The sequence below is a fragment of the Bos mutus genome, chromosome 1 (genome assembly GCF_027580195.1).
Source record: "Bos mutus isolate GX-2022 chromosome 1, NWIPB_WYAK_1.1, whole genome shotgun sequence".
Classification (NCBI taxonomy): domain Eukaryota; kingdom Metazoa; phylum Chordata; class Mammalia; order Artiodactyla; family Bovidae; genus Bos; species Bos mutus.
Window position 1 is genome coordinate 116,103,780 of NC_091617.1, and position 22,408 is coordinate 116,126,187.

Below are 22,408 nucleotides of genomic sequence, written 5' to 3' on the forward strand. Positions count from 1 at the left end.
TAGCACTTTTTCCTTCTAGTACAAGATCTAGTCCAGGATCAGATATTGCATTTCATTGTCATGTTGATAAAGTCTCTTTTAATCTGGAACACTTTTACAGCCTTTCTTTGTTTTTTATGATATTGTCATTGTTAAAGAATACTACCCCTACTTTGTTTTTTTTTTTTTTTTTTTGACAGCTTTAATTTTTTCAGCACTTTATTTTTTTTTATTTGATAAATTTAACGCCTTTTATTGCCATACCTCATTTTACTATGCTTTGCTTTAGTGAGCTTTATAGATACATGTTTTTTGTTTTTTTTTTCCCTTGTTAATTTTCTGTTTAGTTGATCTATCCATAAGTGTGAGTGGGGTATTAAAGTCTCCCACTATTATTGTGTTATTGTTAATTTCTCCTTTCATACTTGTTAGGATTTGTCTTACATACTGCGGTGCTCCCATGTTGGGTGGATATATATTTATAATTGTTATATCTTCTTCTTGGATTGATCCTTTGATCATTATGTAGTGACCTTCTTTGTCTCTTTTCACAGCCTTTGTTTTAAAGTCTAATTTATCTGATACTTAGTATTGTGACTCCTGCTTTCTTTTGGTCCCAATTTGCACGGAAAATCTTTTTCCAGCCCTTCACTTTCAGTCTGTATGTGTCCCCTGTTTTGAGGTGGGTCTCTTGTAGACAACATATGTAGGGTCTTGTTTTTGTATCCATTCAGCCAGTCTTTGTCTTTTGGTTGGGGCATTCAACCCATTTACGTTTAAGGTAATTACTAATAAGTATGATCCCGTTGCCATTTACTTTATTGTTTTGGGTTGAGTTTATACACCATTTTTGTGTTTCCTGTCTAGAGAATATCCTTTAGTATTTGTTGGAGAGCTGGTTTGGTGGTGCAGAATTCTCTCAGCTTTTGCTTGTCTGAAAAGCTTTTGATTTCTCCTTCATACTTGAATGAGATCCTTGCTGGGTACAATAATCTGGGCTGTAGGTTATTTTCTTTCATCATTTTAAGTATGTCTTGCCATTCCCTCCTGGCTTGAAGAGTTTCTATTGAAAGATCAGCTGTTATCCTTATGGGAATTCTCTTGTGTGTTATTTGTTGTTTTTCCCTTGCTGCTTTTAATATTTGTTCTTTGTGTTTGATCTTTGTTAATTTGATTAATATGTGTCTTGGGGTGTTTCTCCTTGGGTTTATCCTGTTTGGGACTCTCTGGGTTTCTTGGACTTGGGTGATTATTTCCTTCCCCATTTTAGGGAAGTTTTCAACTATTATCTCCTCAAGTATTTTCTCATGGTCTTTCTTTTTGTCTTCTTCTTCTGGAACCCCTATGATTCGAATGTTGTAGCGTTTAATATTGTCCTGGAGGTCTCTGAGATTGTCCTCATTTCTTTTAATTCGCTTTTCTTTTATCCTCTCTGATTCATTTATTTCTACCATTCTATCTTCTAATTCACTAATCCTATCTTCTGCCTCTGTTATTCTACTATTTGTTGCCTCCAGAGTGTTTTTAATTTCATTTATTGCATTATTCATTATATATTGACTCTTTTTTTATTTCTTCTAGGTCCTTGTTAAACCTTTCTTGCATCTTCTCAATCCTTGTCTCCAGGCTATTTATCTGTGATTCCATTTTAATTTCAAGATTTTGGATCAATTTCACTATCATTATTTGGAATTCTTTATCAGGTAGATTCCCTATCTCTTCCTCTTTTTGTTTGGTTTGGTGGGCATTTATCCTGTTCCTTTATCTGCTGGGTATTCCTCTGTCTCTTCATCTTGTTTAAATTGCTGAGTTTGGGAGTCCTTTCTGTATTCTGGCAGTTTGTGGAGTTCTCTTATATTGTGGCGTTTCCTCGCTGTGTGTGGGTATGTAGAGGTGGCTTGTCAAGGTTTCCTGGTTAGGGAAGCTTGTGTCGGTGTTCTGGTGGGTGGAGCTGTATTTCTTCTCTTTGTTCAGTCACGCTATGGGGAGGGAGGGAGGGATGGGATGCTGCAAACAAATGACACTGGCGTGCGCCGCAGTGCTTCAGCCACACTGGGTCTGCCCGCTCACGGCGCGTGTAGCCTCCTGCCCACACTGCTCGGGCTCTAGGTTGTTCCGCTGGGAACAATCCGAGGCTGGCCCTGGGTTGCATGCACCTCCCAGGTCCAAGCCGCTCAGGTTCAGGCACTCAGGTAGTCCTCAGAGGCGCAGACTCAGTTGGGCCTGCGTTTTGTGCTCTTCCCAGGTCCGAGCAGCTCAGGTGATGAGGTGTTTGGCGGCGCCAATGGTGCGACTTATCGCCTCCCGCCACTCGGTTATCTGGGTGTAAAACCGCGCACCTTCTCAGGCAGATGTTGACCGTCCAGACCCCAATAAGTTTTAGTTAGCAAAGAAGCCTGCTTACAGTTTTATAGATAACGTCTCTCTGGGGCTGCGATTGCCCCCTTCCGGCTCTGGCTGCCTGTCACCGGAGGGAAGGTCTGCAGCCGGCTACCTCTGTTTAGTCCTTTGTTCCGTCTGGCGCTGGCTGGCGGTGTCTTAGGTTAGGGCTGGCTTTTTGCGTGGTAGATATCCCACAGTCTGGTTTGCTAGCCCAAATTATTTCGCTCAGATAGTGCTCAGGTATTCAGGCCAGATTCTTACTCTCAGCGATGCAGCCCGGCGCCCGCGCCTCCCTGCCCAGCCCCGCTTGTTAATGGCGGATGCAGGCGTCTGCGCTGCTTCTCCGCTGGGGAGTTACCGTAGGCCTCACAATCTGCGAGTTTTAATTGTTTATTTATTTTTTCTCCCTGTTATGTTGTCCTCTGTGCTTCCAAAGCTCGGCACGGATTCGGCAGTGAGAAGGTTTCCTGGTGTTTGGAAACTTCTCTCTTTTTAAGACTCCCTTCCCGGACGGAACTCTGTCCCTCCCTCTTTTGTCTCTTTTATTGTCTTTAATATTTTTTCCTACCTCCTTTCGAGGAGTTGGGTTGCTTTTCTGGGTGCCTGATGTCCTCTGCCGGCATTCAGAAGTTGTTTTGTGGAATTTACTCGACGTTTAAATGCTCTTTTTTGATGAATTTGTGGGGAGAAAGTGTTTTCCCGTCCCTACTCCTCCGCCATCTTGGCGCCTTCCCTTAATCTATGTGGAGATTAAACATACTTCTACATAGGACATGGGTCAAAGAAGAAATCTCAAGATAACTAGATAAAAATAAAACAACTTATCAAAATTTGTGGGATGCAGCAAAAGCAATGTTTAGAGGGAAATTTATAGCATTGAATGAAAATGAAACTTATAGCATATATTAGTAAAAAAAGATCTAAAATCAATCATCTGAATTTCCACTTTAGGAAACCAGAAAAAGAAGAGTAAATTCAATCCAAAGCAAGATAAAGAAAACAAATAATGTATAAAACTAGAGCAGATATCAATAAAATTAAGAACAGGAACTCAATAGAGAAAATCTATGAAACCAAAAGCTGGTTCTTTGAAAAGATCAGTAAAATCAATGAAGCCTCTAGCCAGGCTAAGATAAAAAAGAGATGGGATGCAAATAAGTAGTAGCAGAAATTAAGGGGGGACATCACTGCAAATCTCATGGACATTAAAAGGGTAATAAAGGAATACTATAAAAAAAAACTCTATGCTCACAAATTTTATAACCTAAAATAATAAAACTGACCAGTTCCTTGAAAGACACAATCTGCCAAAACTCACACAAGAAAGAGACCACCTGAAAAAGCCAACAAACCATGGCAATGGTGGTAGGATATCACTCTCATAATTGTGTTACCTTATATGGCAATGGTGAAGGAAATTTGCAGATGTAATTAAAGTCCCTAATCAGTTTGACTTTCAGTTAATCAAAAGGGAGAGTACTCTGGGTGGGCCTGGTCTAATCAAGTTAGTTTTATTATAAGAGAGCTTAGGCTTTCCCCAAGATCAGAAACTTGAAGCAGCAGAACCTCCCTTTTTCTTTCTGGTCTTGAAGAAATAACTTCTACAGTCACAAGGAAATGAATTCTTCCAACAACTATGTGAGTTGAGAAGAGAAGAGGAGCCTAGATGAGAATACAAGGCCTGGCCAACAGACTTGTGAGACCCTAGGCAGAGGATGCTAAACCATGTCTAGACTCCTGACCCGGGGAAATGGAGATAATATCCTTGGGTCAGGAAGATTCCCCTGCAGAAGGAAAATGGCAACCCACTCCAGCATTCCTGCCTGAAAAATCCCAGGGACAGAGGAACCTGGTAGGCTACAGTCTGTGGGGTCGCAAAGAGTTGAAGACAACTGACGCATGCATAGAAGAGGAGCAAAAATTCCCACCCACTCTGACTCCAGAACATGTGCTTTAAATACTGGTTCTCAGATTCTTTCTGACACCAACTGGGAGATGTTTTTCCCCCCAAACTAATGAATTCTCTATTTCTCCAACACCACCTAGGTGTTCTACAGTTGAAATACCAAGGTTTCTAGGAATACTTTGGACAAAGACCAAATATATTTCCTATCATACCGCATTGGTCTTTAAGACCTTTCAGAGCAGGAGTATGATGCAACACAAGTGTCTAAGTGACCAACCAAAGACCACATGCCCACTGATGGAGGGACCAATGCCCCAGTCTTCATGCCTGAGCCCTTCTGACTTCTCATTGTATCCCTAGCCTGTGCTACCACCCGTAAAATGCATAAAGGTAGGAAAAAGTAAAACTTTTAAAGGAGAATTTGTAATATATGAGAGGCAAGAAAACATTGGTAAAAGGTTAAGAATTTTCACATAAGTCATATTCATTATGATTCTGTGAGGTAAGTCAAAGGAGACTCAGAAAGTGAAGCTCATAGAAATGAAGTAACTTCTCCAAGGTTAAGGTCACGAGGGAGGCTCTGGCATTTGATCTTGAGCCTGACACTCTCTTTCTCTTCCTTACTACACCACCAAGGAACAAAAGGGGGAATATATCAGCTATCTTCTAGTTTCCAGGCCTTAAGGAAGGACTTAATCAAGAAATTTCTATCTCCACAGAAAGAAAAACTAAAGAAAATGAAAGATTAAAGTGCAAAGGATTTAACTTAATCCGAAGGAAGAGCTTTCCATGGGTAAGGTTAATTAAAACACTTAACAAGATTTTATTTAAGAAAAAACACCAAAAGGCTTGAAAATTCTCCTTCCAGATTTCTATATATAAAGCCTCCTATGAAAACAGCAAGAAGAAAGGTTGGGGATCATTTTGCAAGCTGGTCAAAACACTTGCAAGCACAAGGTTTTTCAGATTTGACCATAAGGATGAACTGAGTAACACTATAAATATCCATCATAGTTTGCTTAGGAACTATAGCAAATAGTAATAACATTAAGTGTTCATATGTTTAGAATAAAATGTTTAGAATAAAAAGTTTAGAATAAAAAGTAGTTTTTCTCATGAAATCATTGGAATTATTTTTTTAATTATCAACAAAGAAAGGAAATGGATTCAGGCACAAGTTTCTGTACTTACATAGTGTATTTCATAGGCAAATACAGGCTCTCCACCATCCTCCCTAACCCCCTGATTCACTGCAGGGTTGCAAAACTTCCCTCCTCTCCCACAACCCTGCTTTCTACTCTCCTTTTGCTGCTACGCATCCACTGCTGTGTGAGACCTTGTATTCAGGCGGGAAGCTTTGATACACCACAGGCAGTCTAGGGAGATTTAGGTGACTTCACATGCCATGTGGTGGGAACAAAAATATTAAAAAGTGAGGGGGACAACCTTAAATTCTACATATTTCTATACCCCTCTCCCACCTTATCTCTCCAGATCTGGCTCAAGATCCCCCAATTCCATCTTTTCTTTTCAACCTACTTCTTACACCCAGGCTCCTGCTCTAAGTTCTTTGACAAAATGCCCAAGAGAGATTGACTTCCTCTGAATATAGCTAAATCACATTCTTAACTCCTGATGTCATCTACAGACCAGTCCTTTCCATTCTAGAACCTTTATCAACATCTAACTGCGAAGAAAGATAAGAGAAGTAAAGACAGCACTTTCTTGATTGAAAAGAATGGGACCACAAATTCCAATTTAGGAATACAAGGAACAAGAGGGACTGGGCAAGGGATGCTCACAAACAATGGTAAAACTTGGCATTATGTAGCAAAAGTCTTTAAATAACCAAATCATTTGGTTCAGGCACTCTACTTTTAAGGATTAAACTAAACAAGATAAATAAGACCTGTGTAAGTAAGTGATATCAGAGAAGGCAATGGCATCCCACTCCAGTATTCTTGCCTGGAAAATCCCATGGATGGAGGAGCCTGGTAGGCTGTAGTCTATGGGGTTGCTAAGAGTCGGACACGACTGAGCGACTTCACTTTCACTTTTCACTTTCATGCATTGGAGAAGGAAATGGCAACCCACTCCAGTGCTCTTGCCTGGAGAATCCCAGGGACGGGGGAGCCTGGTGGGCTGCCATCTCTGGGGTTGCACAGAGTCGGACACGACTGAAGCAACTTAGCAGCAGCAGCAGCAGCAAGTAAGTAATATACCATTTTCATAGATATGCAACTACTCCCATTTTACAGATGAATAAACTGGCTGCAGAGAGGCTAAATAACTAGTCCAAGGCCATACAACTAGCAAGAGGTGAAAACATGATTCAAAACAATTGGGGCCCAGAGGCCACGCTCTTTACCACTCTGCTCTCCTACCTGTCCCCTGCATTCCCATAGTTCCAAGCCACCATTAAAACTATAAAGGAGGAAATGAAAACGAATTTCTTTGTGCCTCTTATATTTACAACAAAAATACTGAACCCAAAGGAAGTTTATGAGATGTCTGAATATTAAGTGGTTAAACAATCACTAAAAGTTAGTTTAAGAAACGAGGTAGAGCATCCTCAGGCAAAAGTGGTTGATGTGGTATCTTGCTGCATTTCCATATACAATCAGTCCCCTTAGCTCTGACCCTCACTCTAGTCATAATAAATCCACATAGCCTCTTTGCTTTGACCTCTTAGTCTTCCCAAGATTTTACAAACCTTATAATCAGAAATGTCATAGAGAAAGTGACCTCCTGCTTAAGAGGTTCTATTTCAAACAGAAAAGATAGGAATCCTTTTCTGATAACCAGTATTTGTTTTTGATTTAAAAAAAAAAAACCCACTGTATTTCTCAGCATTCTCCAGAGAAACAGAACCAACAGGATATAAGAATCTCTCTCTTTCAGTATATATACACATATATATCGGCCAGAGCTTCCCTGGTGGCTCAGACAGTAAAGAATCTGCCTACAATCTGGGAGACCCAAGTTCTATCCCTGGGTCGGGAAGATCCCCTGGAAAGGGAATAGCAACCCACTCCAGTATTCTTACCTGGAGATTTCCATGAATAGAAGAGCCTGGCGGGCTACAGTCCATGGGGTTGCAAAGAGTTGGACATAACTGAGTGACTAACACTTTCATGTATACTGGCTGCACGAATGTGGGGACTGACAAATCTAAAATATGCTGGGCAGGCTGGCAGACTGGGGGTCCAGGAAGAGGCTGACACTGCAGGTTCAAGTCTGAAGGCTGTTTACAGGCTGACTTCCCTTCTTCTGTTGGGGATCTTTGTCTTTTCTCTTAAGGTCTTCAACTGATAGGAAAAGGCCCACCCACATTATGAAAGATAATCTCCTTTACTCAAAATCTACTATTTAAATGTTCAGTTCAGTTCAGTCGCCCAATGATGTCCAACTCTTTGCGACCCCATGGACTGCAGCATGCCAGGCTTCCCTGTCCATCACCAACTCCCAGAGCTTGCTCAAACTCAATGTCCATTGAGTCGGTGATGCCATCCAACCATCTCATCCTCTGTCATCCCCTTCTCCTCCTGTCTTCAATCTTTCCCAGCATCAGGGTCTTTTCAAGTGAGTCAGTTCTTCACATCAGGTGACCAAAGTATTGGAGTTTCAGCTTCAGCATCAGTCCTTCCAGTGAATAGTCAGGACTGATTTCCTTTAGGATGGACTGGTTGTATCTCCTTGCAGTCCAAGGGACTCTCAAGAGTCTTCTCCAACACCACAGTTCAAAAGCATCAGTTCTTTGGCACTCAGCTTTCTTTATAGTCCAACTCTCATATCCATACATGACCACGGGAAGAACCATAATTTGACTAGACGACAAACCATAGTTTTGTCTGCAAGGTAATGTCTCTGCTTTTTAACATGCTGTCTAGGTTGGTCATAACTTTTCTCCCAAAGAGTGAGCGTCTTTTAATTTCATGCCTGCAGTCACCATCTGCAGTGATTTTGGAGCCCAGGAAAATAGTCTCTCACTGTTTCCATTGTTTCTCCATCTATTTGCCATGAAGTGATGGGACCAGATGCCATGATCTTAGTCTTTTAAATGTTGAGTTTTAAGCTACCTTTTTCACTCTCCTCTTTGATTTTCATCAAGAGGCTCTTCAGTTCTTCTTTGCTTTCTGCCATAAGGAAGGGTGGTGTCATCTGCATATCTGAGGTTATTGATATTTCTCCCAATAATCCTGATTCCAGTTTGTGCTTCATCCAGCCTGGCATTTTGCATTATGTACATTGCATATAAGTTAAATACGCAGGGTGACAACGTACAGGCTTTACGTACTCCTTTCCCAATTTGGAAACAGTACTGTTCCAATCTGGTTCTAACTGTTGCTTCTTGACCTGCATAGAGATTTCTCAGGAGGCAGGTAAGGTGGTCTGGTATTTCCATCTTTTGAAGAATTTTCCACAGTTTGTTGTGATCCACACAATCAAAGGCTATGATATAGTCAATAAAGCTGGGTATCATAGCCTAACAAGTTGCTGCTGCTGCTGCTAAGTTGCTTCAGTCATGTCCCACTCTGTGCGACCCCATAGACGGCAGGCCACCAGGCTCCCCCATCCCTGGGATTCTCCAGGCAAGAACACTGGAGTGGGTTGCCATTTCCTTCTCCAATGCATGAAAGTGAAAAGTCAAAGTGAAGTCGCTCAGTCATGACTGACTCTTAGTGACCCCATGGACTGCAGCCTACCAGGCTCCTCCGTCCATGGGATTTTCCAGGCAAGAGTACTGGAGTGGGGTGCCATTGCCTTCTCTGAGCCTAACAAGTTATAAAATTAACCATCACAACCATCAACATTCTTCATTATGCCAGTTATTAAAGCTACAATTCATTCAGCTAATAGGAAGAGACATACTTTTAAATTTATCCCAGAAAGAAATCAAACCAGTCCTTCTTCAAATTGTGTAAGGTTTCTGTGTGCTAAAATCCATATCAAGTTGGCCTTGATATGGCCAGTTTCCTCCTCAGCCTACACTTTACCCAACAGTAGTTGATACTGTTTTTCAATATCATCATGATGGCTTTTAGTCTCTTTGACTACACATTTCCAAGGAGGCAACACAGCATAAGGTGCTATCACATTCCACTAACATGATATCTCTCATCAATTAAATTATCCCAGTTGCTTTGATACAGATAAGTCATTGCAGTCCTTTTGTTTATAAATCTGTGTCTTGGATTAAACATTCATGGTATCCATACAGTGAAGAAAAACAGAGAAGTGTTCCACCCCTAATGAAAGTTTAATCGTGATCTGATAGCAAGGTCTTACAAAAAAGCCCAGAGCTGCAACTGTGTGGCGTGATCTCCTCATTGGTCAAAAGGTAGGGACTGCACACCCGTCACCTGGGCATCTTTGCCAGCCAACTCATTTCACTGCCAGCCCTCTCTCTCTCCCATTTGAACAACTTCCTTCTTCCAATTTTTTACATTATCTAATAATTATGGAGCCCTCAGAAGAGGCACAAAACTCCCAAGAGCTGGATTTAGAGGAGATAACTAGAAAGCTTTTATTTCTTGACAAATGGAGGGAAATCTTTAGTTATCACCGGTAAGATGTTCTCATTTTCTCAATCCTCTAGAACCAGAGGGATTTCTTTTTTTAAATTTTATATATTTATTTTTGGTCTTTTGGGGGTCTTCCTTGCTACACTGGCTACTCTCTCACTGTGGTGTGCAGGCTTCTGATTGCAGTGACTTCAGTTGTTGCAAAGCATGGGCTGTATGGCTCCTGGGCTTCAGAGCAGAGGCTCAACAGTTTTGGCGCACAGCTCCAAGGCATGTGGGACCTTCCTGGATCAGGGATGGAACCCCTGTCTCCTGCATTGGCAGGTGGATTCTTTACCAATGAGCCACCAGGGAAGCCCCCCTAGAACCAGGGGGATTTTATGTGGCTAAACAACCAGCTTTTACGCTTGCTATGTGAGAAGTCTCCATTGCAGATTTACATTTAAAATGCTTCAGGTATAACTGTTTGCAGAAAAAGCATCCCAAGCAAAGTGGAGGTTGAGGAGGTTTGAGGGAATAAGGGTTGAACAGAGTGAGTAATTTTCTTGATGTTTTCTCTTTCATTTATAGGTTGGGAACCAATAATACAACTTCTCAGGTAATTACTTTTCTCAAAGCCAGAGTGTTTTCCTCTAGTTGCTTCTTCAAACAATCACATTAACAGCATAATCTCCATTTATTCTGTGCATGTAATGTCACTCGGGCACTTGGCATTTAATGTGTGAAAACACAAAACTGGAAACCCTGTTGGAGATCTTTTCTTGTGCTTTCTTTTTTCATAAAAATCTCTTCTTACTTTTACGAGCTACTTTGCATCATTAAAAGCACCATATGGTTATTATTTTCAAAAAAAAAATCATATGAGAATCTAGAGTTCCTACACTTGTGCAACAGCACTAGACTCTGACATCCAAGTGCTTCAGTGATCCTGAAGAAAAATAGTTCTGAAAATAGTTATATTGATTCAGCTCCTGAAAAATTGTTTTCCTTCACTATCTTCAAACAAGGAAAAGATGACTGAATTCAGATGTTAAAAGGTATTTTAAAATCTGTTATACAATATAAGATGAAAGATGTTTTCCTCTCCTGTCACCTGAAAAGGTTAGAAGGTAACGGGCTTTGTATTTCAGATATTAATTCAATCACTGAACAAACTCTGCACAAAATATTAAGGTGATTTTCCTGGCACTAATGTATAATACAGTCAAACAACTGAATTATTAATATTTTAACTATAGCACTAAAGCACCTTGCTCCAAGTAACATAAGATCAAAAACCTTATTATTTCTGCTGAAACTCTCTTAGCCAGTCTACATTACAGTCAGAGAGAGAATACTTCTATTTCAGTCCTAGAAGTATTAAATGGAGCTAGCTATCGTTTGGGGGAATAGAACAGTCAAAAGATAAAACAATCTTTGCAAGGAAAAAAATAAACAAATGTTGAGTTAAGCTTTCCACAAGGTGGGGGAAACCCCCTGCTACAAATGTAAAGATTTTCCATGTAATTTACAAAATGCATCTTATCCCATTAGTAGTCTATGACTGGGATGCTGTGTTTCTGAGATAAAGTATCTTAGCCTCTAGGAATCCAGAAAACAAGGAAGGCAGTTTCCTTCATGTTTCAGCTACCAATTTGTCAGACATGTTTCATGACATCAGGATAGAATTCTAAACCAAGTGGAAGAAGAACTGATGCTATCTTATATTTAAATGCTATAAGAATCAGTTAAGAAAAGTAAAAATGGATTTTTTTTTCTTAAAGATGGGAGTGGTTTTTTTTAAGGAAGAAAATCATTGCACGCACTTGCTAGGGATCAGGAATCTGAGAGTATTAAATGAAGGTAACCTGACTTTGTTTATTGGCCAGTTAACAATATAATGGGAAATACTTCGTATAGACTAAAAAGATTCACTCATTGTTTATAAAATGTTGTCTCCTCAAAACAAGAGACAGTAACATTTACAACTGTCTATAAACACAGCTTCAAGTCAAGGTCTTGATAGCATTAATTATGTTTCCATAGTTACACTTAACCTCATCAAGTCACATAAAACTTGGGAGAACCCCTTTGACACAGACACTGGGGTTTTTCTGCCTCTTTTTTATCTATTTATGATCATTTTCAGACATCTCTAAAAGGGAGACAACATTTTATGAACACTGATACTTCAGGGAGCCAAAGAAAAGAAGGAAAGCAAAGGAAAAGGTCATCACCAGCTGTTTGCTTTGTTTTTTGGTGGTGGTGGCATTTTACACAGAATCATGAAGGTGACCGTATATCTGCTGGTGAAACTGAAGATGGGACAGGAAGGTCTCAGCCAAAAGGACAAGGACATTTGCCATCAAGTCGCCTTTGTTCTGTTCCCAAACCCTCTATCATCTCTTCAAAATCAGGCGGCTTTCCTGTCTCCCTAGCAATGGCCACGGTAAGTATAGCTTGTCAATTAAACATGAAACGAAACGTAATCTTCCCCAAACAACAAGGCTGGGGGAATCTAATCGGCTGTCATATGAGAGTATTATGGAAGATAAGACTACGGACAGTTGTTATTGCTAAAGGAGAATATAATGAAAATGACTTATGCGTGGTATTTTTCAAGGACACTGGTGATGTTACAGTCTTTCCTTCCCAATAAAGAGTCTCTCTTTATTGACTTCCTCAATTTGACCGCTAAAAGTGAAGGCATGAGGGTGTTAAATTCAAATAATTGACCATATGAGGTAGGATGGGGTAGATGATAAAGATGGCAAAGGTGGAAAAACGAGGTAGATGTGGGAGAAAGGACCCCTGTGCCATGTGGACAGGAGGAAGATGGGGAACCTTCCCTGGCTCAGTCCCGCAGCAAACACATGATCCCAAGGAGGAAACACTTTCTGGGGTGGCAACTAATAGTCAGATTTGAAGAGAACCTAAAAGTTTGAGAATCCAAGTGGATCTGGAAGCTGCTGTTTCCAGGGACCATTTGCTCCATTCAAACCTTGACCAAGGTAGGGGCGAGGGGCTGAGGCAGAGACCCAGCCACATCTCCTTGTGTGGGCTGGGGGCAATGTCTTGACAAGTGGCCAAAGGACCAGCTGTCATGGTCAATGAGGTGTTGTTGGGACCTGGGGAAGCAAAGCCAGGGATCAAGGAAAGGAAAAAAAGCACCAGTGAGGCTGAGCGATCTTTCCAACAGGATTGTCCTCCAATATCGCCCTTTCAATCACAGTGAACATCAGGGATAATTTCTCCATATTCAGCCCATCCCCTCAGACTATATTATAGAGACATAGGCAGAGGCCTCTCCTTGAGGCCCTAAGAACAAAAGTAGGAAGAGGTACTTTCTTCCTGAGGACATGCTGCCCTACACCTGGGTATACTCTCAGAACACACCCAGGACCAGCCTGACCATCCAGGCAAAGACCAGCAAGGCTGCAGTCAGGCCACCATGGACAGAAAGTTCTGCAGTCTGTGCCCCATAGGCAGGATCCCCGCTGGGAGTGGGGATGGGGGCCGGACCCCTTTCTGGGGGAACCTCACAGTCTCCACCTGCCTTGTGAGCCCAGAGGCCAGGCTGGCCCTTACTGCAGTATTTCCAACCTCAACATAACCCATAACTGTTCCTCAGGCTCCCAGATGGGACATCATCACACACAGCCTACAGCCCCCATGTTCTTCATCTTCACGCACATCCTCACAGGCTCCATGGAGCAACTCTCTCCACTGCTGGAGTTATGGTACAAACGTGCTGGGAGGCACACATGCTCTGTCTCATCATCACAGATCTTTCTGCCTCAACCCACCTTCCCCCTTATGCTCGAATGCCCGATGTCCCAGGCAGACAGGCTGGCAGGGCTCTCAGAGATGCAGTACTTGGCTCATTGGTGGCCCAGCCCCTGGATGGTGCTTTAACTTGTATCTCAGGCATCTAGTTTACCACTCTCCTTTTGAATAATCAAGACAGGTAAAGTGTTATCCTGTTAGAGTCTCCAGCCTCCATGGTTATTCTGCCTATGATGTGCTATAGGAACAGTAGTTAGGGCAACTGAAGTCATCCCTCAGTATCCTGGGGGATGGGTGTCAGGCACCCCCAGAGAAAACCAACGCCCACCACACTCAAGTCCCTTATATAAAATTGCCTAGTACCATCGGTCCCCCAATATCCTCAGGGACAGAGGGCTGAGTGTATCTGTATTTTACTGTACAAGGTCTTTAATGAACGGTTTATTGTTGTTCAATCACTCAGTCATGTCCAGCTCTTTGTGACCCCATGAACTGCAGCACACCAGGCTTCCCTGTCCTTCACCATCTCCCGGACCTTGCCCAAACTCAGGTCCACTGAGTCGGTGATGCCATCAATCATCTTGCTGTCTGTCGTCCCCTCCTCCTCCTGTCTTCAGTCTTTCCCAGCATCAGGGTCTTTTCCAATGAGTCAGTTCTTCGCATCAGGTGGCCAAAGTATTGGAGCTTCAGCATTTGCATTAGTCCTTCCAATGAATATTCAGGGTTGATTTCCTTTAGGATTGACTGATTTGATCTTGCTGTCCAAGGGATTCTCAAGATTCTTCTCCAACATCACAGTTCAAAAGCATAAATTCTTTGGCGCTCAGCCTCCTTCTGTATGGATGGTCCAACTCTCACAAGCGTACATGACTACTAGAAAAACCATAGCTTTGACTAGATGGACCTTTGTTAGCAAAGTAACATCTCTGCTTTTTTTTTTTTCTGTCTAGGTTTGTCATAGCTTTTCTTCCAAGGAATAAGCATCTTTTATTTTCAATCTTTAATAAACAAGTATTACTGGCCACCAATGAATTTCTATGAAGAAGGTCATTTTAAAATTTACACATATCAGGAAACAGGAAATAGACTACCTTTTATATGCAAAACAGAGAAAACTATGATTCTATACTAGTACTGTATTTGCCTGCAAATGCACATGGAATTTTCCAGACGATTTCCTAAAATGTGACAGTAGTGGCGGGGGGGAGGGGTGGAGGGACAAAAGACTTAGGGCAGGGAGAAATCTTCTTAGCATAGCTTTTTGTGCTCTCCGGATTTTGAACCATGTGCATGGACAATCTATTTTTTAAAACACCATTATAGGACTTCTCTGGAGGCCCAGGGGTCAGGGCTCTGCGCTTCTAAGGTGGGGCACGTGTGTTCGATCCCTGGTCAGGGAACTGAGATCCCACATGCTGTGTGGCACAGCACACCCACCCCCCACCCAAAAAACCCCAAAACTGCATTTTTTAAAATGCCTTTATGCATTTTAAAAACAGGGGAGGGGGGGCGTGGTGGGGGAAAGAGGCAGTCACCGATGTTTCCAAAGTCTTCTAGTTTCTCTCTATACTGTGGAGGCCAGTGAGCCTGGGTCTGAATTCTCCCACTCGTCTACAAATATAGATATGATGCAATTGGAGACCTCCTCGGTAACTTTTCCAAGATAATTCTCTCCCTTTGGAAGAGGCTTGGAGACAAAAGAATCAGACTTGATGGAGTGTTAAGGAAGTCCCAGAAGAAGAGAGAATTGATTTTTCTTCAAAAAAGCTGAATTTGGACAAATTCCAATTATCAGGACCAGATGATAGTGTGTCCTTTAAACAACAGCAGCATTAATTAAACACACCCTGGGATTTCAAGATGATGAGCCTTGGGACTCTGAATACGCATGTCCAGGAGTCAGTGTAGAAGCTTGATCAGACCAGTTCTAAAGGACATTTCGGCAGTGTAGCTGCCTGGCAAATTTTCAGAGTGATTGGATCCTCATTCTCACATGAGAGCGCCTTTTGTCATCATCCTGCTACTCTCGCTGTCCCCCTCCACTTGGAATTGGGATGCATGGGACTTCCGGACATTGGCACATGCTTTTTGCTGGGAATCTGTTGAGAAAGTAAGGGGTGGGCAATGCACACAAGGCCCCTTCGCTGTCTCTAATTCTCCTGTTTCTTGCTTTTTGCTGCCCTATATCCAGTTCCACAGCCTTCTCCCTTCCCCAGCCTCACATCTTACAGTGTGTGTGGTGGTGTGGTGTAATGAATGGCCAGCCAGGCTGCTGACCCAGGTGAGGTCCTCGGATAAGGAGAGAGTCCTCCTCAGGGCCCATCCCCTCCCCCTATCTCACCCCCTCCCCTCCTCCTCCCCTCCACAGCTGCTGATCTTCCCACCAGCAGCAGCTTCCATCCTCCTCCAGAGCCAACCCTTCTGCAGGACCCAGCCTGGAACATATTCTTCTTGCCTCTTTTATCAGCAGCCAGTAAACAAAACTAGGGGTTTGCCTAGTGGTTATTTGGAATGCCACCCAGCAGGATCATCTAAAAAATGTAATATGGGAGATCAAAATATTCTGGGGGAGACCCAGAAGAATGATGCTCTAACAGAGGATAACAGGCAATGGGTTGGCTTTGAGTTACCAGAGCCTGGTAACTGATAATTAGTCCTGATGATTGGAATTCGTCCAAATTCAGCATGTTGTTATTGTTCAGTCGCCCAGTCATGTCAGACTCTTTGTGAGCCCATGGATCGCAGTACACCAGGCCTCCCTGTTCCTCACCATCTCCCAAAGTTTGCCCAAGGTCAGGTCCATTGCACTGGTGACGCCATCCAGCCATCTCATCCTCTGATGCCCTCTTCTTCTACCCTCAATCCTTTCCAGCATCAGGGACTTTTCCAATGTGTCTGTTCACATCAGATGACCAAAATACTGGAGCTTCAGCTTCAGCATCAATCCTTCCAATGAGTATTCAGGGCTTATTTCCCTTAAGATTGACTGGTTTGATCTCTTTTCTGTCCAAGTGACTTTCAAGAGTCTTCTCCAGCACCACAGTTCGAGGGCATCAATTCTTTATTGCTCTGCCTTCTTCACGGTCCAGCTCTCACAACTGTATGTGGCCACTGGGAAGACCATAGCCTTGACTATACAGACCTTTATCGACAGAGGTCTGGCTGACCTTTGTCAGCACAGGTCTAATAGATGGTCTTAAGTAGATGTTTATTTAATTAATTAATTAATTAATTCACTGCCTCTGGACAATCTCCAAAAGAAGCTTCTCGGTACAGGAGAGTGGATATCATCCGTGTGCCCCTTCAGACACTTGTTCTACCCCTTGCCACTCTGCTTACTGCCCTGGAGACTGAGCTGTACTCACTTCATCAATAGGGCTCCCTCCTCTGACTTCCTGTTGAGTTTGAACAATGGGAGCCCTGGAGGGAGGGATGGGAATTAAGTCAGGTTGAGCAAGCTGGCAGAATCCCTCTCCTTTGAAGGCAGTGCTCCCCTAGGACTCTTTTCTTCCTTTCCCACCTCCAGGTCTAGGAGACATAACAACTTCTCATTCTTGGTAGCTCTGGCAGTCTACATTAGCCCTTGTGGTTTCCCCACATGCAGCCATCATCTTTGTAAACAGTCCCTGAATTAAACTTTCCTCAAGTCAATTATCCTGACTTGAGTGCCATCTGTTTCCTGCTGGGACCCTGACTGGTGCCAGCTGAAAGGTTTGCATTTGAGATCTGGCAGTACCATTTACTAGCTATGTGACCTTGGGCATACCACTTCACTGGTCTGGGCCCCAAGTGCTTTAACTGTAAAATGAAAGGGCCAAATTAGATTTTTATTCAACAAATACTTCTTGTGAGCCTACTGTGTACCGGGTACTGCCCCAGATGTTGAGAAACTGACAGTGAACATGACCAGGTCTAGAGATTGCCACTCTACTTGGTGGGCTGATTTAGAAATGTCTTCGAACTCACTAGGTCTACATTCTCTGATTCTACAATGGTCCAGCAATTTCTAAAGCAGGAAAGGATTCAGGGAAGGAGCTTCAAAGAGAATTATTCCACTTCAAGTTGTGAAGTATGGTGATGTGGCTGAGCAATGGATAGAGACAGGTGGTCACAGAGAAACTCTAAGCCCAGGGACAAGAGACAAGGCAGTCAGGGTAAGGAAATGAATCTGTTGGGAAGAATGATCTGTGGATGCGTGCATGTCTGTGTGTGTGTGTGTGTGTGTGTGTGTGTGTGTGTGTGAGAGAGAGAGAGAGAGAGAGAGAGAGAGAAATAATGGTCATCATCCTTATTATCATCACAGCAATCAGGAAAGAGAGGTAAGTATTCCTGGAAAACTAACAAAGTAAAGAGAGAAAAACTGCAAACCCCACTTGACTGTGTTAAACAGTAACACTCATTACAGTCATTTATTAGGACCATTTACCATTTGTGTCTGGCAGAAGGCAATGGCACCCCACTCCAGTACTGTTGCCTGGAAAATCCCATGGATGGAGGAGCCTGGTGGGCTGCAGTCCATGAGGTCGCTAAGAGTCGGACACGACTGAGCGACTTCACTTTGACTTTCCACTTTCATGCATTGAAGAAGGAAATGGCAACCCACTCCAGTGTTCTTGCCTGGAGAATCCCATGGACGGAGAAGCCTGGTAGGCTGCAGTTCATGGGGTCGCACAGAGTCGGACACGACTGAAGTGACTTAGCAGCAGCAGCAACCATTTGTGTCTAGTTACCAGGCAGCGTAAAATATATGTATCATTTACTGCGTGTCAGGTTAATCTTGTTATAAATTATATTGATGTAAAAGTCAGTGTTGAGGGGGATAAACTGGGAGAATGACATATACACACTACTATATATAAAATATATATAATATAAAGATACTCTGGATGGGGAAGATCCCCTGGAGAAGGAAATGGTATTTCCTTCTCCAGTATTTTTGGAGAAATATTTCCAGTATTTTTGCCTTGAGAATTCCACAGACAGAGGATCCTGGCAGTCTCCAGTCCATGGGGTTGCAAAGAGTCGGACACAACTGAGCGACTATCACTCATATATAAAATAGATGTCTAATAAGGGTCTATTGTGGGTTTCCCTGGTGGCTCAGATGGTAAAAGAACTTGTCTGCAATGCAAGAGACCCGGGTTCGATCCCTGGGTTGGGAGGATCCCCTGGAGAAGGGAATGGCAACCCCTTCCAGTATTCTTGCCTGGGAACTCCCAAGGACAGAGAAGCCTGGCAGGCTACAGTCCACAGTGTCGCAGAGAGTTAGACATGGCTGAATGACTAACACACACACACACAGACACACACAGGGGCCTATTGTATAGCACAGGGAACTCTTCTCAATACTCTGTAATGACTTATATGGGAAAAGAATCTAAAAAAAGAGTAGATATATGCATATGGATAACTGATTCACTTTCTTGTACACCCGAAACTAACACAACATTGTAAATCAACTATACCCCAATAAAATTTTTTTTTAAAGTCAGGGTTACATAAGTAAAGTGGGTCATCTTCATTGCCATGCTGGCCGGTGGGGGCTACCCCGAGCAGCCTGTAGCCCCTCTGCTCTAGGCCTCCCCAAGATGCATTTGGATGGCAATGCTCCCTAAGTTGGAAGGGGCAGCTGGTAACATAAACAGGAGTTTGATTTGGCTTACTGAATTTTTCAATTGAATCTGAATTCTAAGCTTTCTTAGTTCTGACGGTCTTAGTCTGTCACATTATCCACGGTTTCTCCTCTCTTACTCCTGCCAGTCTCTGGTCTTTTTCCATCTGGGCTGGAACTTTCTTCCATGCAGCATAAGACGTTCCAACATAGACACACTGTGTTTTCACAGAGGTAATAACAGCACTTATGGTTCCCAGAGTCCTTTCCATACATCTTCTCTTGCAGTGGGATAGCTTTCCATTTTAGGGATAGGGGCTGAGCCAGGGGTTATCCCTGTTTCAGAAGAAGCAAAGAAAGTCTTAGGTTTGGAAATCTGTCAGCAAGGAGCAGAGCAGAGGCTTCTCAACCCTGGAGTCAGGAGTGAGCCATTTTCCTTCTGCGCTATGCAGTCTTGATGTCAGAGAAACACTTTCCATCCATATGCAGTCCTCTGCCCAGGAGTTGGTGGCCCTTTTTGGCTAGAGTGCACACCAATTCTGTCTTCCAAGAGCAGCCTTTGTGTCTTCTGCTCCCTCCCCTTGACAGACACGGGACACATCATTTTCCCTTGAGTGCAGTTTGGGGCTCTTTCTCACTCTGAAATGTATCTGCCTCTTTTTCTCTGTTGTTGTTCAGTCGCTAAGTCATGTCTGACCCTTTGAGACACCATAGACTGCAGCATGCCAGGCTTCCTTATCTGTCACCATCTCCTGAAGTTTGCCCAAGTTTATGCCCATTGTATTGGTGATGCCATCCAACCATCTCATTCTCTGTGGTCCCCTTCTTCTCCTGCCTTCAATCTTTCCCAGCATCAGGGTCTTTTCCAGTGAGTTAGCTCTTCATATCAGGTGGCCAAAGTATTGGAGCTTCAGCTTCAGCATCAGTCCTTTAAATAAATATTCAGGGTTGATTTCCTTTGGGATTGACTGGTTTGATCTCCTTTCTGTCCAAGGGACTCTCTTGGTATATACAGCCTTTGACGGCCTTGCTGTACTCCTTTTTCTCTGTCGAGACAATCTTTTCTTTCAAAGGTAGGAGCCGGGTGGCCAGGAAATAAACTCCAGCCACAGGTGGCACTCGTTGTAAAGAATCTGCCTGCCAATGCAGGAGATGCAAGAGACATGGGTTCGATCCTTGCATCTGGAAGATCCCCTGAAGAAGGAAATGGCAATCCACTCCAGTATTCCTGCCTGGAGAATCCCTTGGACAGAGGAACCTGGCGGGCTACAATCCATGGGATCACAAAGAGTGGGACACAAATGAAGCGACTTATCATGCACGGACACATGGAAGCAGACCCTGGTCGGACATTGAGAAGACTGTTCCAGATGCATGCTTCTCCTGCATGTGTCCTTCTTGGAAACCATCAGGGTTTGCTCTGCGCACTGCTGAGAAGAGGTACTCTGGCTCTGGATCAGTTGTGCTCCATGTTCCATTTGTCCACACTCTTCAACTAGCTCCAAATGCCTGAGCGTGCTGTTCAAAACACTCCAGAATCAGATTCGAGGTACTTTCCAGTCTGAGCTTCCACTGACTTTCTGCCCCATGACCCTGGAACACACACACAGGCAATGTTCTAGCCTCACTGAACTGCTCACTGTCCCCAGATACCCTGGTACCATGTATGTGCATTTGTAGGTCTTCCTCTCTGCCCCGCCTCCCCTCCTTTACAAGTGACAGGCTATTGTGTGGTCTGTTGCAGAGTGTGGGACGTGTCCCTGAGCTGGAGTATGGGGTGTTTGGGGCTGTGGCAGTAAGTGACATTGAATAACATGGAGTTGCATCATGGAAATTCAGGCCCCTCTTCACTCTGGCAGTCCAGGGAGAAGACCACTTAAGGACATGTTCATGTCTTCCTTTGTAGCTCAGTCAGTAAAGAATCCACCTGCAATGGGGGAGTCCATCTGCAATGGAGGAGACTGGGTTTGATTCCTGGATCAGGAAGATCCCCTGGAGAAGGAAGTGGCAACACACTCCAGTATTCTTGCCTGTGAAATTCCATGGACAGAAGAGCCTGGTGGACTACAGTCCATGAGGTCACAAGAGTCAGACATGACTTAGCTACTAAACCATCACCACCATCTCCCTTGTTAATTAAAAAGAGTGCAGGGTTCAGTCAGAGACTTCATAGAAAATGGTTTCTAGCATGATTCAATAAGATCATTTTATTTCTATTATATATTTATGTATTTACTTTTGGTCACTATTCTGTACAGTGTTTTTTAATTTTTAATTTTATTATAATGTTATAGAGCAATTTGATTGCTTTATAATGTTGTGTTAGTTTCTGCTGTACAACAACATGAGTCAGCTATATGTGTATATAAATCCCTCTTTCTTGAGCCTTCCTCCCAGCCTCCCCCATCCCACTCCTCGAGGTCATCACAGAACACTGGGCTGAGTTCCCTGTGCTATATGGCAGCTTCCCATTAGCTATTTCACACATGGTAGCATATATATGTCAACACCACTCTCTCAATTCGTCCCTCCCTCTCCCGCTACTGTGTCCACAAGTCCATTTTCTATGTCTGCGCTTCTACTCCTGCCCTGCAAATAGCTTCATCAGTACCATTTTTCTAGGTTTCGTGTATATATATGCATTAACATACGGTGTTTGCTTTTCTCTATTTTTTATTATGGCAAGTGACTTTGATTCCCCGTTAAGGGCATGGTGTAAAGGGTCCTTTTAAATAATTAAATAAACATTTTAAATGTTTTCTACATTACCAAAGAGTGGCCCAAGCTAATGAGCGCTATTAATTCAACAATGATCAGCACATAAAAATGACACCAGTCCTAAGGAAGGCACATACAGGGTTGAAGCTGGGAGGCGGCTCAGTGCTGTTAGACTGGGTGTGCATCCCAGCTTGGCTTCTTCTGGCTGGGTGATCTTCTGCAAATACTTTCCTGTAAAAGGAGGATAATTATAAAATGACCATTTCATAATGGTCAATTTAAATGGTCAATTATAAAATGGGACCTTTCTCAAAGAATTAAATTAACATAATGAACTCAAAGCACTTAGCACAGTCCTGGGTGCACAGAAAATGCTCAAAAAATACTAGATGCCATTTGCCAGCCTCGTTCAAATGCCACCTCTTCCACGAAGCTTTCACTGACTGCTTCCGTCAGAAGTCGTCTTCACTCCTGGCACTTTGTCTAATGGAATGTCACACATGCTTTATTGGACATGGTTGC

At 43.0% G+C, this 22,408-nt stretch overlaps 1 protein-coding gene across 1 annotated transcript in view; it reads left to right on the forward strand.

The window, feature by feature from the left end:
• Nucleotides 1–9,728: 9,728 nt before the first annotated feature.
• The window catches only part of MINDY4B (MINDY family member 4B), a 41,776-nt gene continuing 29,096 nt past the window's right edge, over nucleotides 9,729–22,408 (forward strand). The window contains exons 1-3 of the mRNA XM_070361982.1: nucleotides 9,729–9,835; nucleotides 10,363–10,390; nucleotides 12,053–12,220. Of these exons, the coding sequence (XP_070218083.1) occupies nucleotides 9,729–9,835; nucleotides 10,363–10,390; nucleotides 12,053–12,220 (303 nt within the window). The remainder of the gene's footprint in view (nucleotides 9,836–10,362; nucleotides 10,391–12,052; nucleotides 12,221–22,408) is intronic.